Source organism: Anomaloglossus baeobatrachus, chromosome 4, assembly GCF_048569485.1.
Source record: "Anomaloglossus baeobatrachus isolate aAnoBae1 chromosome 4, aAnoBae1.hap1, whole genome shotgun sequence".
In the NCBI taxonomy this organism is placed as follows: Eukaryota; Metazoa; Chordata; class Amphibia; order Anura; family Aromobatidae; genus Anomaloglossus; species Anomaloglossus baeobatrachus.
The window spans coordinates 656,935,848-656,962,573 of NC_134356.1; the positions used below are offsets into that span (position 1 = coordinate 656,935,848).

The 26,726-nt window shown below is 39.5% G+C and overlaps 2 protein-coding genes across 4 annotated transcripts in view; one reads left to right on the forward strand and one right to left on the reverse strand.

The window, feature by feature from the left end:
- Positions 1-943, forward strand: part of SPC24 (SPC24 component of NDC80 kinetochore complex) — a 32,663-nt gene extending 31,720 nt beyond the window's left edge. For both annotated transcript variants that reach the window (XM_075343096.1, XM_075343095.1), the window contains exon 6: positions 706-943. In XM_075343096.1, coding sequence (XP_075199211.1) covers positions 706-812 — 107 coding nt within the window. In that variant the 3' untranslated portion in view covers positions 813-943. The remainder of the gene's footprint in view (positions 1-705) is intronic.
- A 1,477-nt stretch (positions 944-2,420) lies between these two features.
- Positions 2,421-26,726, reverse strand: part of S1PR5 (sphingosine-1-phosphate receptor 5) — a 28,667-nt gene continuing 4,361 nt past the window's right edge. The window contains exons 1-2 of one of the 2 annotated variants that reach the window (XM_075343098.1): positions 5,372-5,433; positions 2,421-4,780 (exon numbers count right to left, since the gene is read on the reverse strand). In XM_075343098.1, the coding sequence (XP_075199213.1) occupies positions 3,350-4,501 (1,152 nt within the window). In that variant the 5' untranslated portion in view covers positions 4,502-4,780; positions 5,372-5,433 and the 3' untranslated portion in view covers positions 2,421-3,349. Of the gene's footprint in view, positions 4,781-5,371; positions 5,434-26,726 lie in introns of those variants that run through there. The other variant, XM_075343097.1, reaches the window with a different exon arrangement.

Genomic DNA, 26,726 nt, shown 5'->3' on the forward strand with positions numbered 1-26,726 from the left:
ATGGCTTCCTGGTTCACAGCTCACAGGCTCCCTCTAGAGGCAAGTAGAGCAGAAAAACTATCACCAGCGATTACCTGGACTAGGAGGGAAGTCTTTTTATAGCAGAACTAATTAGCAGTAGAGAACAGCTGGGTATTGCTCATACTCAGCGTTTCAGGAGACCAGAGGTTCTACTTAACCCTAACAGCACTGGATAAAGGAGAATCTGCACAGCCAGCAAGATTAACCTGAGCAATTGTGTATGACGCCCTGCACTGCAATCTCCTGACACCAGAAATAGGTTGGACCATTCCGTCATGGTAACTCGTCACAATTGTTGCTTGCCCATTGGGCATTGACTTAACATGTAAAGGAAAAAGCTGTAAAGGGCTCTCCTGCAGAGGCTGCAGCGATATCAGGGATTGAAGGGGGCGTGGGTTTATCAACTTCTGCTGCTCTAAATCTTTGCAGCTGTAGTTGCGTCCGTTTAAAAGAGTCCGGATTATATGAGAAAACTGGGGAACATTCCTCTATAAAATGAAAATTTGGAAGCAAATAGTTAGAACATTGTTCTAGTGGGTCCATTTTATAAGATAAAACCTTTCCTTAATCCCCTAATTTGTCTATTTCTTATCTTACTGTATTAATTACCCTCAGAATACTTTAGTACTGTGCATTTTGTTTTATGTCATCCACACTATTTCCTTAACTGGGGCTAATTTCCAGTCCACTATGGAGGAGAGATCGCTCAGCCGATCAGCTTGGACAGCGCCCAGCACTCAAAGATCTTCATCTGTGATTATCTATGGAGCTTCTTGTCCACAGAATGGTGACCCTAAAGGAAACCTTACTTATACCCTATATCACATCTGTTTATATATGTGCGTTATGTTGCCTTCTGCCATTTCAAATTCTTTTATTAATTTTATTATTTTTCTTTTGTAAATAAAATAAAATAGAATTCTTTCTCTATTCTTCTTCATGGGTTTAATTGAGGAGTTAAAATTGACATTTCTTTAAAAGCTTAAGGTATCTTTTTATATAACTTGTTGAAACAAGACTTAAAATTTCTGATGTAATACTGGATGTATTCGGTACTTGGGTAAGTGGATGCACACACTGATGTCCCCCTTTTTCTTTATGATCTAATATTAAACATACCAGTGTCAGTGAGGTGAGAAGAGGCTGCTCACACTGCTGCCCCCCCCCCTTTTCTTTCTGATCTAATACTGGAGGTTCCAAGGTAAGAGGCTGCTCACGCTGCTGTCCCCAATATCTGTCTGAGATAATGCTTTAAATAACAGTGGTGCTGAGGTAGATAAAGCCCATTCACATCGCTGTCCACCATTTATTGTTGATCTATTACTGGAGAAACCAGGAGTACTAAAATAAGAGGCTGCTCACACTGCTGTCCACCCTGTCTATCTGATGTAATACTGGAGATACCAGTAGTGCTGAGGTAAGAAGAGGCTGCTCACTATGCTGTCCACCCTTGCCTATCTGATCTAATACTGGTAATACCAGTAGTGCTGCGGTATGAGGCTGCTCACACTGCTGTCCACCCTGTCTATCTGATGAAATACTGGAGATACCAGTAGTGCTGAGGTAAGAAGAGGCTGCTCACTATACTGTCCACCCTTGCCTATCTGATCTAATACTGGTGATACCAGTAGTGCTGAGGTAAGAGGCTGCTCACACTGCTGTAGACCCTATCTGATCCAATATTGGAGAAACCAGTAGTGCTGAAGTAAAAAGAGGCTACTCACACTGCTGTCTACCCTGTCTATTCAGTCCAATACATGAAATACCAGTAGTGCTGAGGTAAGAAGAGGCTGCTCACACTGCTGTCCACCCTTGCCTATCTGATCTAATACTGGTGATACCAGTAGTGCTGAGGTAAGAGGCTGCTCACACTGCTGTAGACCCTGTCTATCTGATCCAATATTGGAGTAACCAGTAGTGCTGAAGTAAGAAGAGGCTACTCACACTGCTGTCTACCCTGTCTATTCAGTCCAATACATGAAATACCAGTAGTGCTGAGGTAAGAAGAGGCTGCTCACACTGCTGTCCACCCTGCCTATCTGATGTAATACTGGCGATACCAGTAGTGCTGAGGTAAGAAGAGGCTGCTCACTATGCTGTCCACCCTTGCCTATCTGATTAATAGTGGTGATACCAGTAGTGCTGAGGTAAAAGGCTGCTCACACTGCTGTAGACCCTGTCTATCTGATCCAAATATGGAGAAACCAGTAGTGCTGAAGTAAGAAGAGGCTACTCACACTGCTGTCTACCCTGTATTCAATCCAATACAGGAAATACCAGTAGTGCTGAGGTAAGAAGAGACTGCTCACACTGCTGTCCACCCTGCCTTTCTGACCTAATACTGTAGATTAGTACTTCACCAAATATTTGGACACAGATAATCAACAGCTTAAGTTCTCTTTTCTCTTTATTTTTTCTTCTCGAGAGCTATACATTGATGTTAATGCTGGTTGAATTAATACATTATTAATTTATACATTTTTTTCAATGTACATATATACAAATGTACAACAGATCCCACTGTGGGATCTGTAATAGTATGAAATTACATAGACACATAAGATCTGTGTAGTCAAGGTTCATAAATTGTAATCAACCAGCATGTAGCCTTGTTTGGACACACCTGCCTTTTGGTTGTTGAGACTATCAAAGATTTCGGTAGACTAATTAGCATTAGTCTACTGAAATTTGTCTGCAGACTTGATGATTAAATACGTCAGGAGACACATAATTGGCCCTGATTGATGACAGTAATTATAGAGTGATGTTTATGATAGGGCTACTCCTATAAATGTGGCCTTACTTGGCCCAGTTTGTCATGGGTTCATCAAGGGTGCCCTTATCATTTACCGGAACGCTGGCTCTTTTATGGCCATTCAATATAAGATATCTGCAATAATGGAAAACCATTCCGGTTTGGAAGCAATCATTTTTCTCTGAAAAACACGTCAAATTACTAAAGGCCCTTTTAGATGGGACAACTTTGACCAGATAGACAGTTAGGGATCCATAGACATCTTAGCATTTGCAACATATTGATTGATTATTGGTCGTGATCAATTCTCATACTGATTAGACAGTCGAAGAAAAATTATGTAAACTTGACTCGGTACAGAAAACTTGTATTGCCTATTTCAACGCAATGGGGACAAATGAAGGACATTTTTAAGGAAGGCTATTGTCCATTTTCTTAATTTTAAGGTTTTTATAGTTTTTTTGTCTTCAGCACCCCTTAATATATTTTACATTTTCCAGTTCATGTTGGGAAAAAATTAAGGGAGGGGCTAGATCATTCCCTTTTTTAGAAGGTTTTTCACCAAGATTCGCCTCAGTACTTTTTAGTGGCCACAAGAGACTTGACCGGTGTCGGAGTCCCGTTTCCTGATGACACTGTTGTTTCCAAACCCTCCTGCTTGTGGGAAGACTTTTCAGATTTGCTCGTGCTTCGTTCAATGACCGGGAAGAACCCAAATCTCCCTCTGGTTTCTCCATCCTCGTTGACAAAACAAAAGAAGCAGACCAGCCTAAGAATGGCTCTTCTAATGTCCCTGCTGGTCAATGTGTAGATGATTGGGTTTAGAAGAGAATTTATCATGGCCAAACCAAGAAAATAATCTGCTTTTAGAAGGACAGGGCATGCATTGACCTCACACGACACATCAAAAAGAAGAAGCACGAAAAGTGGAAGCCAACAGCCAATGAAGGTTCCTACAACAATAGTAACAGTCTTTAAGAGAGCCATGTATTTTTGGGACTTTCTCAGTGCTCCCTTCCGTAGAGTGCCCAACCTTTGACTGTTCAGCTTAACAATCCTATATATGCGTAGATAGAGAACAACGATGGAGATCAGGATGGCCAGAAAGATGGTGATGCAAAACAATATGTAATCCTTGGAATAAAGGGGTAGGATGGTGGAGCAGGAAGGAAGATTTCTGATACAGTTCCATCCCAGTATTGGAAGAACACCCAACAAGATTGAGAGAAGCCAACTTACGCCTACAAGCAAGGCCATCCGTCCCTGTTTGTCTCCACTATAGAGCTTCATTCGAACCATGGTTATGTGACGTTCTATAGCGATAGCAAGAAGGCTGAAGATCGAAGCAGTCAATGTGACGAAGACACCTCCCTCTCTAACAAACCACATAACAGGGGTGAGTCTGAGTGTGTTGGCCCCCGACAACACAATATTAACCATGTAGGCTACTCCAGCCAAAAGGTCTGACAAAGTCAAGTTTCCTAGGAGGTAGAACATAGGTGAATGAAACTTCTTGTTCCTCCATAAAGCCAAAAGTACAATAAGGTTCTCCAGAACGATGAGGACGCATACCACCAAAAAGACCACAGCCTCGGCTTTTAGTCCACCCTTATATCTACTAGTGCTTAGCTTCCCCGTGTAGTTGTAATGAAGAGCAATGACGCTGCTATTTTGGTATTCTCTGTACAACCGGTTCAGGTGATATGGATGCGTTACACCATCCATGGTTGAAGGTTGATCTCGAAGCTCTCAATGGAACCTTGGTTGAACCTTAACTATAGCAAGACAGTATCCAAGCCATGTAAGATCAGAAAACATCCAGGAAGATGTAATCCCAGCACGGATTATTGTTGGTTTTCATTCAAACACCCATTTATCGTGACTCGGACGGCGCTTCATCCAGAAGATCTACTTGATCTATGTTGCTGCATTTCTACTTGGTCTCCACATAGTGTCAGTGTTTCTTCATTTAACACACATACCATTCGCACATGCCGATGTAACCTAGAGGGAAAAAAAAGAAATAAATTTAGGTACAAAAATGTAAAGTTAGCTTTTAAATAAGGAAACAAAGCATATAATAAAATATTCTACAATAATTATTGATCGACTCCAACATAGAGGAACATAGGGTCTGCGGATTTGAACTCTTCTTGTGCTTTCCCATTGACTGCAACCACATTTCTTTGCATATTCTCTTGTGGAAAGTCCACTGCGTTCTACGGTGCCACCATAGTGCAGAAGATTAGGATCAGCCGGAATGAAGAGGATTGATTACGCAGCCAATCGAATGATCTAACAATCTGGTGATATGGTAGACTGAACTTGGCAGATCAAGAACATAAGGCTACAACGCATTTATGCTAAATGGTCAATAATTAGATAATCATGGCACCGAAAAATTCCACCACGATGGACCGCTGATGCAGTAGTCCGTCATCGCAGACAATCACTCCCGGTCAACCAAATTCTCATCTCATTCCACTAAGGCTAACTCCAAAAACTGAATTCTGATTTGCAGAGCTCACACGCTAGTCTAAAGATTTAATCTGGTGTAATATAGAGAGAATAACGATAAAGGATAGAAAGTCTGACCTGAGGATTTGGGGTTTGATCTTCTATTGCAGTGAGCTCCGCTCTGCTTAGTACTTTCTTTTGTTCTAAACTCTGGACTTCCTACTTTTTGAGATCCACGAGGCTCAGCCCTTTGTTTTTACAGGCTCCTGTCTGACACTGATTCATCCTTTAGAGGAAAACTGCCAGATATTTAAGCTACGTAAGCGACATTCGGATGATGGAGCACTATTACCATGGTAGCTTGCTGCTTCATGCAACATGTTTCCTAGTATTCAAGCTGCATCCCCATCCATAGATTTTTCAGACTGATAGTGCTGCTCCGAATAGTCCACACATTGTGTGAGAAAGTCTGGAATCTCACAAGCATAGGGTGAAAGGGTATCTAACATCTGACATATATACACACCGTATATCACAAAAGTGAGTACACCCCTCATATTTTTGTAATTTTTTTTTTTTTATTGGACGACACTGAAGATCTGACCCTGTGATACAATGTACAGTGTCAGTGTGCAGCTTGTATAACAGTGTAAATTTGGTGTCCTCTAAATAACTCCACACACAGCCATTAATGTCTAAACCGCTGACAACAAAAGTGAGTACACCCGTAAGCGAAAATGGTCAAATTGTGCCTAAAGTGTCAATATTAAAGCTCTGCCTTGACTCTCTTGGGCATGGAGTTCACGAGAGCTTCACAGGAGCCGCTGGATCCTCTTCCATCCTCCATGATGACATCACGGAGCTGGTGGATGTTAGAGACCTTGCGCTCCTCCACTTTCTATTTGAGGAGGCCCCACAGATGCTGCATAGGGTTTAGGTCTGGAGACCCTCGGCCAGTCCACCACCTTTTATACTCAGTTTCTTTTGCAAGGCAGTGGTCGTTTTGGATATATGTTTAGGGTTGGTATCATGGACGATGAAGGGACGGGATTATGCTCTGCTTCAGTATGTCACAGTAAATGTTGGCATTCATGGTTTCCTCAATTAATTGTAGCCTCTCACAACCAACAGTACTTCTGCAACCCCAAACCATAGCCCTCCACCACCATGCCTGATTGTAGGCAGTACACACTTGTCATTGTCCCCTCATCTGGTTGCCGCCACACACACTTTACAACATCTAAACCAAACAAGTTTACCTTGGTCTCATCAGACCATAGGATATGGTTCCAGTAATCCATGCCATTAGTCTGCTTGTCTTCAGCAAACTGCATACTTTCTTGTGCATCATCTTTAGAAGAGGCTTTCTTCTGGGACGACAGCCATGCAGAGCGATTGGTGCGGTGTATGGTCTGAGCACTGACAGGCAGATCCCACATGCTTATAACCTCTGCAGCAATGCTGGCAGCTTTCATACATCTATTCTGAAAAGATGACCTCTGGCTATGACGCTGAGCACATGCGCACAACTTCTTTGGTAGACCATGGCAAGTCCTGTTCATAGTGGATTCTGACTAGTTAAACCACTGTATGGTCTTGGCCACCGTGCTGCAGCTCAGTTTCAGGGTGTTGGCAACTTCTTATAGCCTTGGCCATCTCCATGTAGAGCAACAATTCTTTTTTTCAGATCCTGAGAGAATTCTTTGCTATGACGAGCCATGTTCACCTTCCAGTGACCAGTATGAGAGAGTGTGTGAGAGATAACACCGAATATAACACACCTGCTCCCCATTCACACCTGAGACCTTGTAACACTAATGAGTCACATCACATGACACCGGGGAGGGAAAATGGCTAATTGAGCACAATTTGGCCATTTTCACTTAGGGATGTACTCGCTTCTGTTGCCAGTGCTTTTGACATTAATGGCCTTTGTGTTGAGTTATTTACAGGTCACTCCAAATTTACCGTTATACAAGCTGCACACTGACACTGTACATTGTACCAAAGTGTCAAAACTTCAGTGTTGTCCCAGGGAAAGATGTACCAACATATTTCCAAAAATGTGAGTTTTAAAATTCATACCAATTCAATTTATGTGCGGAAAACGTCAACGACACATCGATGAGATGGGGAAATCTGCCTCAAATGCACACCGGGTGAGTCTACTCTCAAACAGAGTTATCAAAAGGCTCCTCACAAGTGCTTACTTCTTTAAGCACATAAATTTACTAGTAAAACCGTAGACTGCTTTGTCCATGCACTCAAGTAGGAGCCGAGTCCTGGTTGTAGAGGTAGGCAATATTTGGAGCAGCGTCTCAGGATCTGGAGCATCCACTAATCTGCAGACCGCTTATGGGGGGGAAAGGGTATAACATATAACAGATAAGGATAGTTGTGGTCCCACAGCGAAACTCTCGCTGCGGCACTCCCGCTGCAAAACACTCGCTGCGGAACGGCCGCTGCAAAACACTCGCTGTGGAACACTCGCTGCGGAGCGCCCGCTGCGGAACTATCGCTGTGGAACTCCAGCTGCGTAACTCTCGCTGCGGAAGTCTCGCTGCGGAACTCCCGCTGTGGAACTCTTGCTACGGAACTCCAGCTGCAAAACACTCGCTGCGGAACTCATGCTGCGGAACTCTCGCCGCGGAACGCCTACTGCAAAACACTCACTGCAAAACACCCGTTGCGGAACTCCAACCGCAAAACTCTCGCTGCGGAACTCCAGCTGCGGAAGTCTCGCTGCGGAACTCCAGTTGCGGAACTCTCGTTGTGGAAATCTCGCTGCGGAACTCTCGTTGTGGAATTCCCACTGGTGGATATGCTGTATTTATTACGTAGCAGGAACACTGTGGTAAAGTCACACATTTCATTCCTTTGCATCTCAAAACCATAGGATAAATTCACATGCGTAATATTTTGTATCTGCAGGACGGGTCAATTTACCTCTAAATATTGCCAAGAGCATACTCATAAGACCGATAGTGGATTTTCTGCTTGGAAAATGTCCCTTGTGCACGTTCCCTAAGGCTATATTCACATGCAGCAAATTTGCTACGGAAATTTCTATAAAAGTTGCATTGCAAAATGTATTTTAAGTGTTACATGTCTGACCTCACTCAAAGCGTTCCTAACGTTTCGATAATACTGAATGAAAGAAATGTTAAAACCCGGTATAAATACAACTAACATTACTGTGGGGTCCTGTTCTGTTTGTACAACCCCAGACCTCCATGTGTCTCTGCTTTGCAACAGTTGTCATTCTGCACGGTAAAGCTGACATAACAAGGGGATTATGGTCATATGTTATTTCAACCTGTGGCGGCTTTAAACCACTGACAGAACAAGTCTCCATGCAAAGAGCGGAGAGAGGTCATTCACCAGTTCTGAGAGTTGAAGCCTTTCTTTTCTGCCCCCCAGAATTGAAGCTTGAGCCTTCTATCAGCCTTGATGTTCACCTTGGCCAAGTATAGAGATGAAGAGCTGCCATACACTTGGAGAAGTGCATGCAGTGCCATCCCGAGCAGCCACGAACCATCAGGACACTGTCATGGAGGTCAAGTGACAGTACCATGGTCATTAGATGGCAGCTCAGTTCTTCTTTCCCTGCATATATCATGTGATCGTAAAGCGGTGGCTTCCATGTCAGAGAGAAGGGGCACAACCGGCACTAATGGAGGCTCTGGTGCTGGTTAGCACTTCTATAGGTGACACTGTTATATGGACCTCTATTATCGGGGGTGGCTTAGTTCTATTTTAAGCAAATTTCAGCATACATGCAAAATCTCTCCATGAAATTTCCTAAGTTTACCGCCTTAGATGCTGCAGTCAATAACAAATGTGGCATCTAAGCGGTTAGACAGAAGGAGACGGCTCCCTCTTTCAGCCCATCGGTCTTCCATGACGTGATTGCAAGGGTGTGGATGTGGTGTCATGTCCATGACTGCTATTTTAGTCCTCCTATCGGAGACTGACAGACATAATACACAGCAACACAGAAGTATTGCAGTGTATTATTTGTGCCAATAACCTTATTTAAAGGGGTATTCCAAGATCTTATCCAAATATGTATTAAGCGTACTACTACTACTAATAATAATATTAGCAAATACCTCTAATTAGAAATTATGAAGACTTGAATAAAAAAAAAAAAATTCAAAATTGCTTTTTTTTATTTTGTTTTTTTTTCAGCACATCATTTGTACCGCAAAATGCTACTATTAAAAAAACAAGTGATTCTACGAAAAAAAAAAAAATTGACTACAGCAATTTAAAAATGAAGCCGCTATGGCTCTTGTAACACAGCGGGGGGAAAAATAAATAAATGCTGGGTGTTCTCCTGATATAACTGTTTCTTACTTCATCTGCAGGGCATTGCAGCTTAGGTATCCATGGTTACGACCACGAACAACTTACTAACTGTCACTATATGAGTGGGCGTAACCATAGATATCTAAGTTGCAATGCCCTACACATGAGGTAAGAGACCCTGGCTATATCAGGAGATCTACAGTAAATTACATTTCTAATTGGAGGTATTTGCTAATATTACTATTATTACACCTACTACATATTGGGATATGATCCTGGAGATGGGAATACCCCTTTAAGCTCCCCAGTGGGAAAAAAATAAAATATTATAAAATGTAAAAAAATAAATACAATAAAATAATAATTATATATATATATATATATATATATATATATATATATATATATATATATATATAAAAAATATATATATTATATATATAAAATTAAAGAAAAAAAACATTATTTTCCCTTTAACCGTTAATATAGATGTGTGAGTGTATATGTATATGTGTATGTATATATACTGTATATATATATATATAATATGTATGTGTGTGTGTGTGTATATATATATATATACATATATATATATATATATATATATATATATATATATATATATATATATATATATATATATATTATATATTACACTCATAATTGGTGTCACATAGTTCGTAACCGCCTCCACTATAAAAATGTCAAGTTGTTTCACCAGCATTGTTCCACTTTTCAAACAATTAAGTAAAAACTGATCAATAAACAAATATCTCAAAACGGGACCAATATAAAAATCAACTCATCGTTCTAAAAACTCTGCCTCATACAGCTTCATTAACATAAAAAAAAATGTTCAAGGTCTCAGAATATGGTGACGAAAACAAATAATTTTGGGCAAAATTAGTTTTTTCCTACTGTAGTGTAATAAAATCAATCTACAGTATATAAATGTGGTATTGCTATAATCATACTGACTAGTAGAATAAATTTACCCAATCACTTTGACCACATGATGAGGATTAAAAAAAAAAGAAAAAACATTTGAAAATTGCTAGGTTTTTTTTCACTTCTCAAAAAAGCAATAACACATCATTTGTTCTCCAAAATGGTATCATTAAAAAAACAAGTCATGCTACAAAAAATATAAATGACTACGGCGATTTAGAAATGAAGCCGGTATGGCTCTTCTAATGCAGCGGTAAAAAAAATTAAATGCTGTGTCAAATCAAAAAGTAACTGCGCCCTTAAGAGGGTTAAAGGAACAGTCTATGAAAGACTGGGGAACGTGAGGATAGCTGTAGCTCTATGTATAGTATGGCTGTAGCTCTATGGATAGTAGTTTATTGGATTTACAGGACACTTTATTACAAAGTGGATTGCTTCCTGTTGCTAAAACTGAAGCACCCCTTTAAAGAGTACCCGCCACCAGGTCAATTGTGGGCAGTTTTTGTTCCAATTTTTTTTCTGCTGCTCTTCTTAGTATTTCTTTTTTTTATCCGCCATACAGTCCCAGAGCTAAGAGCCTTTTTATTTAGTGTTAATTTTTAAAGTCTTTACAAGAACGTGTGACAAACTGGGTTTTGATGTAGAGCAACCTAAAGATACGCCCCCAAGGATCATGTAAGCCACGCCCTAGAGGATCCTGTAAACCAAGCCCCATAGGACCCGGTGACCCAAGCTCCAGAAGATTCTGTGAGTCACGCCCCAGAGGATCCTGTAAGCCAAGCCCCATAGGGTCTGTAAGCCACGCCTCAGAGTATCCTGTAAGCTATGTCCCATAGAATCTGTAAGCCACACCACAGAGGATCCTGTAAGCCAAGTCCTAGATGACCACTGCACAACCAGCTCTGTCCTCACCTATTGTACCATGACCCATTCCCTGTAGACTGTGAGCCCTCGCGGGCAGGGTCCTCTCTCCTCCTATACCAGTCTGTCTTGTACTGTTAATGATTGTTGTACGTATACCCTCTTTCACTTGTAAAGTGCCATGGAATAAATGGCGCTATAATAATAAATAATAATAATAATCCTGTAAACCAAGCCCCATAGGGTCTCTAAGACACACCCCAGAGGATTCTGTAAGCCACGCCCCAGAGAACCTGTAATTCACGCCCCTGAGGATCCTATAAGCCAAGCTCCAGAGGATCCTGTAAGCCATGCCTCCTTGGATAAACACCTTAAAAATAAGAGCTAATTAAAAAGGTTGATATCTCTGGAATCATATGATGGAATTTTAAAAAGCAAAACTCTAAATACTCAGGGGAGCAGTGGAAATAAAACAAGAACAAAAATTGCCCACTTTTGACCTGCGGACAGTTCTCTTCAAATGGGAGCATTGTGATCACCAAGCCAGAGAAAAAGTAGAGCACCCTTGGTCCAGAAAATGCTGTTTTCTTCTGCTCCCTACATTACTGGTCTGCAATGAAAATCCTTACACACTATTTTCCTCAGGCCTCAGGTTTTCAGCTATGACCAGAACGAGTTGTCCTAACATGTCTGATGAATGATACAAGCGACTAATTGTAGATTCCCATCAGTCACTTTCTCGTTGTTTTTGACCTACATCTCAAAGGTTTTTCATCATGACTCATGAGCAATCATTATACAGTAGGTCTTTAATAGACACCTCCTCAGACCTTAAAAAACCGGGAGGTGAATGAAACCTATAGTAAATAATATAATATAAAACGGATAAAATCATTACATGGTTCTTCAGACCAGAAAGTGAAGGTGAATCAGGGAGTGGAAACATCTAAAACGCTCACCTAGACAAAACAGGCAGGCGACGTATACCTGACAGTAATAATTACCTCATACGATAAACTGGAACACGTCCTGTCATGTCATCCTCTAGAACTCTCTCACGAGGTAGAAATTATCTGAATTATAGTAGTGTTCCCATGATGTGATCTTCTGACATGTCCTGTAGACATGTCCAAAGTATCACAATGTTATGGATCTCTATTACTGTATTAAAGAGGACATCTCACCTGGTCAAAATGGTCATTTTCTCCCCTTATATTATTCCCACTACTTCCATGTTTTGTATTTATTATATACGCCATATGGTTCTAGAGATACGGGCCTTTATATTTAGTGCCAATGGGGAGGTGTTCACAAGGAAACAATGAAGACGCCCCCACCGAGAAGCAACGCTCCCTTGGTAAAGACCATAACTATTCGCACTAATTACAATGGCCAAATCTCTGGAACCGTATGGTGATCAAAAAAAAAAGAAAAAACCCTGAATACTCGAAAGTAATGAGAATAATTTAAGAGAAAAATTTGACCTGATGTCCGGTCCTCTTTAAATGAGCAAACCATGCAGGCCCACCTCCTAAATAGAAACGAGCACCTTCTGATGATGTCATAAAGTGACATCATCAGGATAGAATCTTATCTTTTTTTATCCCTCTCAGAAGAATGTCCTTGCTTACATAAGTGTCATATAACCCACTACACTGGAGCTGTGGTTGTGTAAGGGCTGGGTTGTCAACTGAGTATTACCTCTTTGATGACTTTTATATACTCCTAGTAGTAACCATAGATATGTCTTGTCCAGCCACTCTCTGAATCATATTTTGAGAAATGTACCAAAAAATGGTCTTTTATATATTAGGGATTTACAACCCATTCCTCATTTTCTTACAAACCATAAACATTATGTCAGGTTTAAGTACAAGGATCTTCATCAACTCCTTCATATGGTGGGCCATGGTGTCCATGAAGTATCTCATTAGCAATGGTCATGAGCACCATAAAGACCAAACACAACAATCCCAACTTTTGTGGAATTTTCCCGATGACCAAAACACAAAAGGGGGACGTGGCTTATATGTTTGGTCTGTGTGCAAGGATCTCCATCAGCTCCTTCATATGGGGCCATGATGCTCCATTAAGTACTCCATTAGCACCATAAAGACCAAACAGTTAGCAACAGTCAAAAGTTTTGCAGAATTGTCCCAAAGACCAAAACACAAAAGAGGGACAGTACTTATATGTTGAGTCTGTGTGGAAGGACCTCCATCGACTCCCTCATATGGTGGGCCATGGTTCTTCATGGAGTACCCCATTAACAATAGTTATGAGCAACATAAAGACCAAACACAATAGTCCCAAGTTTTGTGGAATTGACCCAATGATCAAAATACAAAAGGAGGACAGGGCTTATATGTTGGGTCTGTATACAAGTACCTCCATCGACTCCGTCATATGGTGGGCCATGATGCTCCATGGAGCACCCCATCTGGAATGGTCATGAGAAGCATAAAGACCAAACAGATACCAACAGTCTCAAGTTTTGCGTAATTGTCCTGATGACAGGGCTTCTATGTTGGGTTTGTGTGCAAGAACCTCCATCGACTCTCTCATATGGTGGGCCATGGTGCTCTGTGGAGTACGCCATTTGCAATTGTCATGAGCACCATGAAGACCAAACACAACAGTGTCAAGTTTTGCGAAATTGTCCCAATGACCAAAACACAAGAGGGAGACAGGGCTTATATGTTGGCTTTGTGTAGAAGAACCTCCATCGACTCTCTCATATGGTGGGCCATGGTATTCCATGGCGCAACCCACCTCAATGGTCATGAGCACCATAAAACCAAACACAACAGTCCCAAGTTTTGCAGAATTGTCCCAATGACTAAAACACAAGAGGGAGACAGGGCTTATATGTTGGGTTTGTGTTGAAGAACCTCCATCGACTGTCTCATATAGTGGGCCATGGTACTCCATGGCACATCCCACCTCAATGGTCATGAGCACCATAAAACCAAACACAACAGTCCCAAGTTTTGCGGAGTTGTCCTGATGACCAAAACACAAAGGGGGGGGTGCAGGAATTATTCAAATTTTCTGGATAATGGGGCATTCTCTACCTGTCTGTATGTCATGCCAGAATATGAATGTAGGCGGAATTCCCCTTTAAAGGACAGCGGTATCTATATCATTGTACTTGGTTTCTATATGTAAGCATGTATATGTTTTCTAAGCTTTTGCATGACATGGGGCTGAAGATCGTGCTTCACACTTGTTCTTTGCACCCACCAGATATCCCCCACCCTAAAACCACAGCTTCATAACATTCATTGTTCGACTTCCCCGCCACTGCAGTATAAGAAGGGCGCAAACCACAAATGTCACATATGGTTAGATTTATGGCGGGTACTTCGCAGCTAGTTTCTTTCTTCGAGTCAATTTTCACGTTACCTCTCAAAGGTCAATTTTTCTATACATTTATTCTCATGGATCATATTTAATTTAGCTTGAAATGATTAAAACTTGGTAATCTCTTTAATAAAAGGACGTCTCACGAATTGTTAGAGGCCTCGGGGTCTACAAACAAGGAACCCTGCTCCGTATACCCTACTAAGGCAAGTATAGGACAAATCTCCGGACCGGGGAACTTGGAAAGGCTTTGTACCTCCATATCTAAATATAGGGTTAATGGGAATATTGTGTTCTTGGCAATAATAAGAATAAAACAAGTCAGTGTCCATCACTCATCACTTCCGCTTTTTTAGTTATTTTACTGTAAAAACAATAATACACAGGAAAAGGAAATCCCAAGTCTTCCTGGTGACCCTAAAAAGCCCCCAATCATACATAACATCTCAGTGTATAAAACCAGGGGGGCTAAATATCAGTATACAGATCATTATATAGTGCAGTATGATTATTATCAGTGTAATATATATATCATTATACAGTGCAGTGTGATTATTATCAATGTATATATACACTGGAGATCAAAATTAGAGAACAACACAATTTCCTAAATGTTGTGGTCATTGAGTCGTCCTATGTGATTATATCCTAACATGAGGAAACACGGATCAAAATTAGAGAACACTTTCAGATATCTGCAAGTTATTGGTGTTAATCTGGCAGCTGGTGCTAATTTCCTTAATTATCTGACAATCCCTATGTAACTGACAGCCGAACTTTCCAGTTTGCACTGACTTTGCAAAGATAGTGCCGTTCTAAAGTGACTGAAACCCTACAGCAGCAGGTTGTCCAGATGACGGCTAAAGGGGTGACCCTATCAGCCATAGCAAGAGAAGTTGGTCGTTCCAAGTCTGTGATTTGTAGAGTATTGCATCTTTACAACATCACAAACTCTTTTAAGTCCCCCAAGAAGGCTGTTCACCCTCGAAAGACAAATGCAAGAGAGGACAGGATAATACAGAGAGTCTCCATGGTTAATTGTTTCACCACTGCAGCTGGAATTGCTCCCAAGTTCAGCACTGAACAGGGTAAGGATCTGTCTCGTCATACAGTGTCACCACGTGTAAGAGCATTTGGACTGAAATCCCAAACCTCTCAGTAGCAGAAAGAATCACAAGGCTAGACTCACCTTTGGCGAGGAGCATGTTGTGTGCTCAGAGGAGAAGGGATCCGCAGTTCATTTCAGTGATGAAAGCAAGTTAAATTTATTAGGGTCTGATGGGAAACATTATGTTCGTCGACAAACTGGGGAAAGACTGAACCCAAAGTGTGTTAAGAAGTCAGTGATGGGCGATGGAGGAAGTGTCATGGTTTGGGGAATGTTTTCTGCAGCAGGAATTGGACCTCTCATACAGCTACATGACAGAGTGAATACAAGTGTGGATCAGAACCTTCTTCAACAACACGTGGCTCCTTGCATTCATCACTCAGACAGCAATTTTCATGCAGGATAATGCCCCCTGTCACACAGCAAAATGGCTAAAGTAGTTCCTTGTAACAGAAAACATAGAAACAATGAAATGGCCACAGCCCAGAGTCCTGATCTAAACCCAATAGAAAACCTCTGGAAAATCCTTGGTGACAAAGTTATGAAGAAGAAACCCACAACAGTCAAAGAACCGAGGAAGAGACTGGAAGAAGAGTGGACCAGAATCCCACCAGAGCAGTGTGAGAGACTAGTGATGTCCTGTGGCCGCAGATGTGCTGAAGTCATTCACAGCGACGGCCGGTGCACGTCCTACTGATTGGTGACTGCTGTTACCTGCAGAACATTTACTGATCATCTCTCTCCGTGCTGCAGTCATTGCTGTTCTCTAATTATCATCATCAGGCTTTGGGCAAAATAAAGTGTACATATACAGTGCAGTGTGATCAGTGTATATATATATATATACAGTGCAGTGTGATCGGTGTATATATACAGTGCAGTGTGATCGGTGTATATATACAGTGCAGTGTGATCGGTGTATATATACAGTGCAGTGTGATCAGTGTATATATACAGTGCAGTGTGATCAGTGTATATATACAGTGCAGTGTGATCAGTGTATATATGCAGTGCAGTATGATCGGTGTATATATACAGTGCAGTGTGATCGGTGTATATATACAGTGCAGTGTGATCGGTGTATATATACAGTGCAGTGTGATCGGTGTATATATACAGTGCAGTGTGATCAGTGTATATATACAGTGCAGTGTGATCGGTGTATATATACAGTGCAGTGTGATCGGTGTATATATACAGTGCAGTGTGATCGGTGTATATATACAGTGCAGTGTGATCAGAATATATTTATACAGTGCAGTGTGATCGGTGTATATATACAGTGCAGTGTGATCAGTGTATATATGCAGTGCAGTGTGATCAGTGTATATATATATACAGTGCAGTGTGATCAGTGTATATATACAGTGCAGTGTGATCAGTGTATATATACAGTGCAGTGTGATCGGTGTATATATACAGTGCAGTGTGATCGGTGTATATACAGTGCAGTGTGATCAGTGTGTATATACAGTGCAGTGTGATCAGTGTATATATACAGTGCAGTGTGATCAGTGTATATATATACAGTGCAGTGTGATCAGTGTATATATACAGTGCAGTGTGATCAGTGTATATATACAGTGCAGTGTGATCAGTGTATATATGCAGTGCAGTGTGATCAGTGTATATATACAGTGCAGTGTGATCGGTGTATATATACAGTGCAGTATGATCGGTGTATATATACAGTGCAGTGTGATCAGTGTATATATACAGTGCAGTGTGATCGGTGTATATATACAGTGCAGTGTGATCGGTGTATATATACAGTGCAGTGTGATCAGTGTATATATACAGTGCAGTGTGATCAGTGTATATATACAGTGAAGTGTGATCAGTGTATATATGCAGTGCAGTGTGATCAGTGTATATATACAGTGCAGTGTGATCGGTGTATATATACAGTGCAGTATGATCGGTGTATATATACAGTGCAGTGTGATCGGTGTATATATACAGTGCAGTGTGATCGGTGTATATATACAGTGCAGTGTGATCAGTGTATATATACAGTGCAGTGTGATCGGTGTATATATACAGTGCAGTGTGATCAGTGTATATATACAGTGCAGTGTGATCGGTGTATATATACAGTGCAGTGTGATTGGTGTATATATACAGTGCAGTGTGATCGGTGTATATATACAGTGCAGTGTGATTGGTGTATATATACAGTGCAGTGTGATTGGTGTATATATACAGTGCAGTGTGATCAGTGTATATATACAGTGCAGTGTGATCAGTGTATATATACAGTGCAGTGTGATTGGTGTATATATACAGTGCAGTGTGATCAGTGTATATATACAGTGCAGTGTGATCAGTGTATATATACAGTGCAGTGTGATCAGTGTATATATACAGTGCAGTGTGATCGGTGTATATATACAGTGCAGTGTGATTGGTGTATATATACAGTGCAGTGTGATTGGTGTATATATACAGTGCAGTGTGATCAGTGTATATATACAGTGCAGTGTGATTGGTGTATATATACAGTGCAGTGTGATCAGTGTATATATACAGTGCAGTGTGATCAGTGTATATATACAGTGCAGTGTGATTGGTGTATATATACAGTGCAGTGTGATCAGTGTATATATACAGTGCAGTGTGATCGGTGTATATATACAGTGCAGTGTGATTGGTGTATATATACAGTGCAGTGTGATTGGTGTATATATACAGTGCAGTGTGATTGGTGTATATATACAGTGCAGTGTGATCAGTGTATATATACAGTGCAGTGTGATTGGTGTATATATACAGTGCAGTGTGATCAGTGTATATATACAGTGCAGTGTGATCGGTGTATATACACAGTGCAGTGTGATCAGTGTATATATACAGTGCAGTGTGATCAGTGTATATATACAGTGCAGTGTGATCAGTGTGTATATATACAGTGCAGTGTGATCAGTGTATATATACAGTGCAGTGTGACCAGTGTGTATATACAGTGCAGTGTGATCAGTGTATATATACAGTGCAGTGTGACCAGTGTGTATATACAGTGCAGTGTGATCAGTGTGTATATACAGTGCAGTGTGATTGGTGTATATATACAGTGCAGTGTGATCAGTGTATATATACAGTGCAGTATGATCGGTGTATATATACAGTGCAGTGTGATTGGTGTATATATACAGTGCAGTGTGATCAGTGTATATATACAGTGCAGTGTGATCAGTGTATATATACAGTGCAGTGTGATCAGTGTATATATACAGTGCAGTGTGATCGGTGTATATATACAGTGCAGTGTGATTGGTGTATATATACAGTGCAGTGTGATCAGTGTATATATACAGTGCAGTGTGATCAGTGTATATATACAGTGCAGTGTGATTGGTGTATATATACAGTGCAGTGTGATCAGTGTATATATACAGTGCAGTATGATCGGTGCATATATACAGTGCAGTGTGATTGGTGTATATATACAGTGCAGTGTGATCAGTGTATATATACAGTGCAGTGTGATCAGTGTGTATATACAGTGCAGTGTGATCAGTGTATATATACAGTGCAGTGTGATCGGTGTATATATACAGTGCAGTGTGATTGGTGTATATATACAGTGCAGTGTGATCGGTGTATATATACAGTGCAGTGTGATTGGTGTATATATACAGTGCAGTGTGATCAGTGTATATATACAGTGCAGTGTGATTGGTGTATATATACAGTGCAGTGTGATCAGTGTGTATATACAGTGCAGTGTGATCAGTGTATACATACAGTGCAGTGTGATCAGTGTATATATACAGTTCAGTGTGATCAGTATATATACAGTGCAGTGTGATCAGTGTATATATACAGTGCAGTGTGATTGGTGTATATATACAGTGCAGTGTGATCGGTGTATATATACAGTGCAGTGTGATCGGTGTATATATACAGTGCAGTGTGATCGGTGTATATATACAGTGCAGTGTGATTGGTGTATATATACAGTGCAGTGTGATCGGTGTATATATACAGTGCAGTGTGACCGGTGTATATATACAGTGCAGTGTGATCGGTGTATATATACAGTGCAGTGTGATTGGTGTGTATATACAGTGCAGTGTGACCGGTGTATATATACAGTGCAGTGTGATCAGTGTATATATACAGTGCAGTGTGATCGGTGTATATATACAGTGCAGTGTGATCGGTGTATATATACAGTGCAGTGTGACCGGTGTATATATACAGTGCAGTGTGATCGGTGTATATATACAGTGCAGTGTGATTGGTGTATATATACAGTGCAGTGTGATCAGTGTATATATACAGTGCAGTGTGATTGGTGTATATATACAGTGCAGTGTGATCAGTGTATATATACAGTGCAGTGTGATCAGTGTGTATATACAGTGCAGTGTGATCAGTGTATATATACAGTGCAGTGTGATCAGTGTATATATACAGTGCAGTGTGATCAGTGTGTATATACAGTGCAGTGTGATCAGTGTATATATACAGTGCAGTGTGATCAGTGTGTATATACAGTGCAGTGTGATCAGTGTGTATATACAGTGCAGTGTGATCAGTGTATATATACAGTGCAGTGTGATCGGTGTATATATACAGTGCAGTGTGATCGGTGTATATATACAGTGCAGTGTGACCGGTGTATATATACAGTGCAGTGTGACCGGTGTATATATACAGTGCAGTGTGATCGGTGTATATATACAGTGCAGTGTGATCGGTGTGTATATACAGTGCAGTGTGATTGGTGTATATATACAGTGCAGTGTGATCAGTGTATATATACAGTGCAGTGTGATCAGTGTGTATATACAGTGCAGTGTGTGGGGCCGCTGTCCGCTGCTCTTGGTTTGGCTTATTGCAGTCAGGGCTGTTTTCCTGTACATTTCCTGATACGTGTCGGGCATTTATTATTTCCCACGAAGCAGGAACGTTTATCTGCTGCAGTTTATATAGGGATCTCCTCGTCACATCCCTACATAACAGTAATAACGCCGCCTTCCCCCGCACACAGACAATGCATCGGGAGATGTGGAGAAGTCGCACAATCTCAGGCTACCCAAAAATATTGTGAGGTCAGGGAGAAAGACGCAGAGCGAGCGCCTCAGTGTGCGCTGGATCCATACCTTTATGATGAACTCCCCTTTACTACCTGCAGGTGTCACTATAATCCACCATTATTGAAGCTGAATATCTGAGGGTTCCCCATTAATGTTGACCTTGTGATATGGAATTTCTCCCTTTGTCCGCTCTCCCTGGCATCCATTCACTAAGACAATGTGTCACACGGTGCAGACAGAAAATAATGAATATTTCCAATAGTGACATTCAATTGAACACATTGTGTACTTTTAGCCAAGCAAGATTACAGGAGGAGTTCAGCTCTGAAGCCATACACAATTGTGAATGCTGCTCTGGAGGGCAATACTTAAGATTAGTAATATAATGTACTTATTATAGTCTGTGCCTTGCATTGTTCATGGTTATTGTACTTGTTTTTTATTATAACAATACCACTATATACTGAAAAATGTATATAGCTATAATAAAAAAAAGCACTACATAGTGCCAAATAATACCTCCATGCACTTATCTAGCATTATATCATGGTATTATGTTGCACGACATGGTGGTCTTTTCTGTCACTATTTGGGAGCATTATATGGCACTGAAAAAAAAACAGTACATACTGTATATATGGAATAAATGGCGCTATAATATTAAATAATAATATTATTTCTGAGTATCAAGTGGGGATTATTTCTATATGTATTACTGTCTTTGACCCTTTCTTTATGTATTTATTTTGCTATTAAACCATTTACTTTTATAGTTCCTTTCTGGTTACCTGCAGCCACCACTAGGGGGAGCTGATGAGGCCTCTGTATACTGTTTACACATTGACGCCAATAATTAAACAGCCTGCCACCAGCTCCTGCACTCCCCCTAGTGGCGGCTGCTGTTACACAGAATTTCATCATTTATTTATCTATGAATGCAGGGAATTTGGAGCTCTATAAGGTACTGCTATTTGGCACTGCATGGAGGTATTATTTGGCACTATGTAGTGCTTTTTTATTATAGCTATATACATTTTTCAGTATATAGTGGTATTGTTATTAGAGGTTTTTATAGTACTATTATTCATTATTATTATTATTATTATTTAGTATATGGTACTGTTATTTAGCAGTATATTTTACTTTTATTTAGGCCTTATACGGTACTAGTAATTGGCAGTATATGGTGCACTTGATGTTATTATGTTGCACGACATGGTGGCTTTTCTGTCACTATTTGGGGGCATTATATGGCACTGAAAAAATACTAGTAGTAATAATAATAAGAATAATATTATGGGCACTATTGTATTTATTATTATTATTATTATTATTATTATTATTATTATTATTATTAGTGCTTGACATATAACTGTTATTTTGCACCATATTTTACTGCTGTTTCTCCCAAAATAAGGCCTAGCATTATTTTACAGGATTTTTGGAGTATGCTTGAAATATAAACCTTACTCCAAAAATAAGCCCTAGTTACAGTCAGGGCCGGTGTTAGAGGGAGTCAAAGTGCAAAATTTCTCAGGGACCCCACTCTCTTTGGGACCCCAACATTTGTATTCCGAGGTTAAGATTGTTTAAGGACCTTTGATGACCTTACAGTCATGTGACCAAAGGTCTCTTTATTACAGGAGTCTAAAAGAACTGAAAGGAGACAAGCTGGTACCAAATGTATGATTGACAATAGTGAGAAGTGAGGCCATACTGAGCAATTTCACAGGGCCCCCATTTTCCTAGGGGCCGCAGCCTGATTATAAGACTGCTTAAGGACCTTTGTGACATCATGCCATGTAACCAAAGGTATCTTAATTGCAGAAGTCTAAAGAACTGAGCAGGAAACAGGCTGGTATGCAGGACTGGCATTAGGATTTAGGGAGATCAAACTGGACAATTTCTCAGGGCCCCCAGCGTTTATATTCTGATTACAGGATTGCTTAAGGACCTTTGTGGCATCACGTCATGTGACCAAAAGTCTCTTAATTGCAGGGGTATAAAAGAACTGAACAGGAGACCGGAGGGGTATGCAGCAGGGCTGTGGAGTCGGTAAGCCAAACCTTCGACTCCGACTCCGACTCCGACTCCTCAAATTCTCTTGCACCGACTCCGACTCCGGCTCCGACTCCGACTCCGGCTCCGGCTCCGACTCCGACTCCTACATATATTGCTTATAGTTAGGTGAAAAATTTATTGTAGTACATGAACATGTGTATGTGAACATCAGACATTTAATAATTTTTATGATACAATAATCAAGATATTTGGATAGAACATAAAATATATTTATTGGAATACAACTTTAGAACACAAAAAACTGTAATAAATTGTAAATATGTAATACACTATGTAATATACAGTAGATTACATATATATCTTGTGTGTGTATATACACTGTATATATATATATATATATATATATATATATATATATATATATATATATATATATATATATATATATATATATATATATATTACATATTTACAATTTATTAGTTTTTTGTGTTCTAAAGTTGTATTCCAATAAATATTTTATGTTCTATCCAAATATCTTGATTATTGTATCATAAAAACAATTAGATGTCTGATGTTCACATTGTACTACAATACATTTTTCACTTAAATATAAGCATTATACTAAATGTTATTATTTAGTAAAATATTCAGCACATTCTGCATTGCACTCCTGTCCCCAATTTATTATATATTTTAGGAGTCGGAGTCGGTGCATTTTATACCGACTCCGACTCCGACTCCGACTCCACCAAAATGAGCTCCGACTCCGACTCCGACTCCACGACTCCGACTCCGACTCCACAGCCCTGGTATGCAGGACTGGCATTAGGGAGAAGAGGGATCAAACTGGGCAATTTCACAGGACCCCCAGCGTTTATATTCTGATGATAGGATTGCTTAAGGACCTTTGTGGCATCACGTCATGTGACCAAAAGTTCTCTTAATTGCAGAAGTCTAAAGAACTGAGCAGGAAACAGGTTGGTGTGCAGGACTGGCATTAGGTAGGAGGGAGATCAAACTGGACAATTTCTCAGGGCCCCCAGCGTTTATATTCTGATAATAGGACTGTTTAAGGACCTTTGTGACATTATGTCATGTGACCAAAGGTCTCTTAATTGCAGCAGTTTAAAATAACTGAACAGGAGACCAAAGGGGTATGTAGGACTGGCATTAGGGAGAAGGGGAATCAAACTGGGCAATTTCACAGGACCCCCAGCGTTTATATTCTGATGATAGGACTGTTTAAGGACCTTTGTGGCATCACGTCATGTGACCAAAGGTCTCTTAATTGCAGGAGTCTAAAGCTGAAGAGAAGACAGGCTGGTATTAATGTGGAAAAAAAAATAAAACATCCCCTGAAAATAAGTCCTAGCGCATGTTTCAGAGCAAAAAATAAGATAAGACCCTGTCTTATTTTTGGAGAATCACGGACATCTTATATTGCTATTTAGCCGCTACATGGTGGTATTATTTGCTATTATTAATGACAATATGGCAGCACTATATAGTGTTATACTCATTCTGAATATTTTTTTTATGGCACAACATTTATCTGTTATATACCACCACATACTATGGTATCACATTATTATTTGGGGACTATAAGCGCACGCTGCTTATCTTTTTGAAGCATCAAAGCCTTTTTGTTTTCTAATCTCCAGCGTATCAGTTTTTCCAGCATTTCTGCAGCTTTTTTTGTACCCAAAAAAATTAATGGGGGAAAGAAAATCACGTACGAAAGCGTCACGATGTGTATTTTCCGCAGCATTTTTCTTGCCCAAAGTCTGTTTTTTATGAGCAGAAAAATCTGCCAAAGGCAGCATTGTTTAGTAGTATATAATACTATTATTTGGGCACTGTATGGCTGTATTATTTCATATTATTATTTACTATGTATTACTATTATTTGTGCACTGTATGGCGGTATTATTTCATATTATTATTTACTATGTATTACTATTATTTGTGCACTGTATGGCGCTATTATTTAATATTATTATTATTTACTATGTAATACTATTATTTGGGCACTGTATGGCTGTATTATTTCATATTATTATTTACTATGTATTACTATTATTTGTGCACTGTATGGCTGTATTATTTCATATTATTATTTACTATGTATTACTATTATTTGTGCACTATATGGCTGTATTATTTCATATTATTATTTACTATGTAATACTATTATTTGTGCACTGTATAGCGGCAGTATTTCATATTATTATTTACTATGTAATACTATTATTTGGGCACTATATGGCGGTATTATTTCATATTATTATTTACTATGTAATACTATTATTTGGGCACTGTATGGTGGTATTATTTCATATTATTATTTACTATGTAATACTATTATTTGGGCACTGTATGGCGGTATTATTTTATATTATTATTTACTATGTAATACTATTATTTGGGCACTGTATGGCAGTATTATTTCATATTGTTTAGTACTATGTAATACTATTATTTGGGCACTGTATGGCGTTATTATTTCATATTGTTTAGTAGTATGTAATACTATTATTTGGGCACTGTATGGCGGTATTATTTCATATTATTATTATTATTTACTATGTAATACTATTATTTGGGCACTGTATGGCGGTATTATTTCATAATATTATTTACTATGTAATGCTATTATTTGGGCACTGTATGGCAGTATTATTTCATAAAATTATTTAGGCACTATTTTATCATTCAGACGTCTTTGAATCTTGTCCATAGTCTACCAGTGATTTTCATGGATACCACAACGCTTTCAAGTCTATGGAGCTGTTCACATGTCCGTGTTTTATGGTGGACCTCGTGCCTCCAAGTATCTCACAGAGACATCCATTTTTTTATCGGCGTCATTGATCAAAATGATTAACACTGTAATGGGAAGAAGTTTTGTCATATTTTTTTTAAATTTGTTTAGACGTGAAAATCACTGATTAAACTAATGGTAAAACCTGACTGTGATGATAATGTCAGTAAAGTGCTGAGGAATATAATGATGCTATACAAGTAAGTGAAATAAATAAGCACAAAACACGGGTGAAAATCAGATCCACAACACTGACTTGTGACTTTTTTTTTTGCCTTTACGTAAAATCATCGACGTCCGAAAAAGGCCTTAGATAATATATAGTATTGTTATTTCACAGTACATGGTATTGCTATTCACCACTATATGGTGGTATTATGTGGCACTATATGTGATATTATGTGGCACTATATGGTGGTATTATGTGGAACTATATGTGATAATATGTAGCACTATATTTGATATTATTTGGTGATACTATGTGGCACTATATTGTATTATATGTGATACTATGTGGCACTATATGGGGATATTATGGGCACTATATGATGATATGTGGCACTATATGGTGGCATTATGTGGCACTATATGTGGTATTATGTGACATTATATGATGTATTATGTGGCACTATATGTGATATTATGTGGCACTATATGGTGGTATTATGTGGCACTATATGTGATATTATGTGGCACTATATGGTGGCATTATGTGGCACTATATGATGATGGTATTATGTGGCACTATATGATGGTATTATATGGCACTATATGTGATATTATGTGACATTATATGATGTATTATGTGGCACTATATGTGATATTATGTGGCACTATATGGTGGTATTATGTGGCACTATATGGTGATATGTGGCACTATATGTCATATTATGTGGCACTATATGGTAATATTATGTGGCACTATATGGTGGTATTATGTGGCACTATATGTGATATTATGTGGCAATATATGGTGGTATTATTTGGCAATATATGGTGGTATTATGTGGCAAT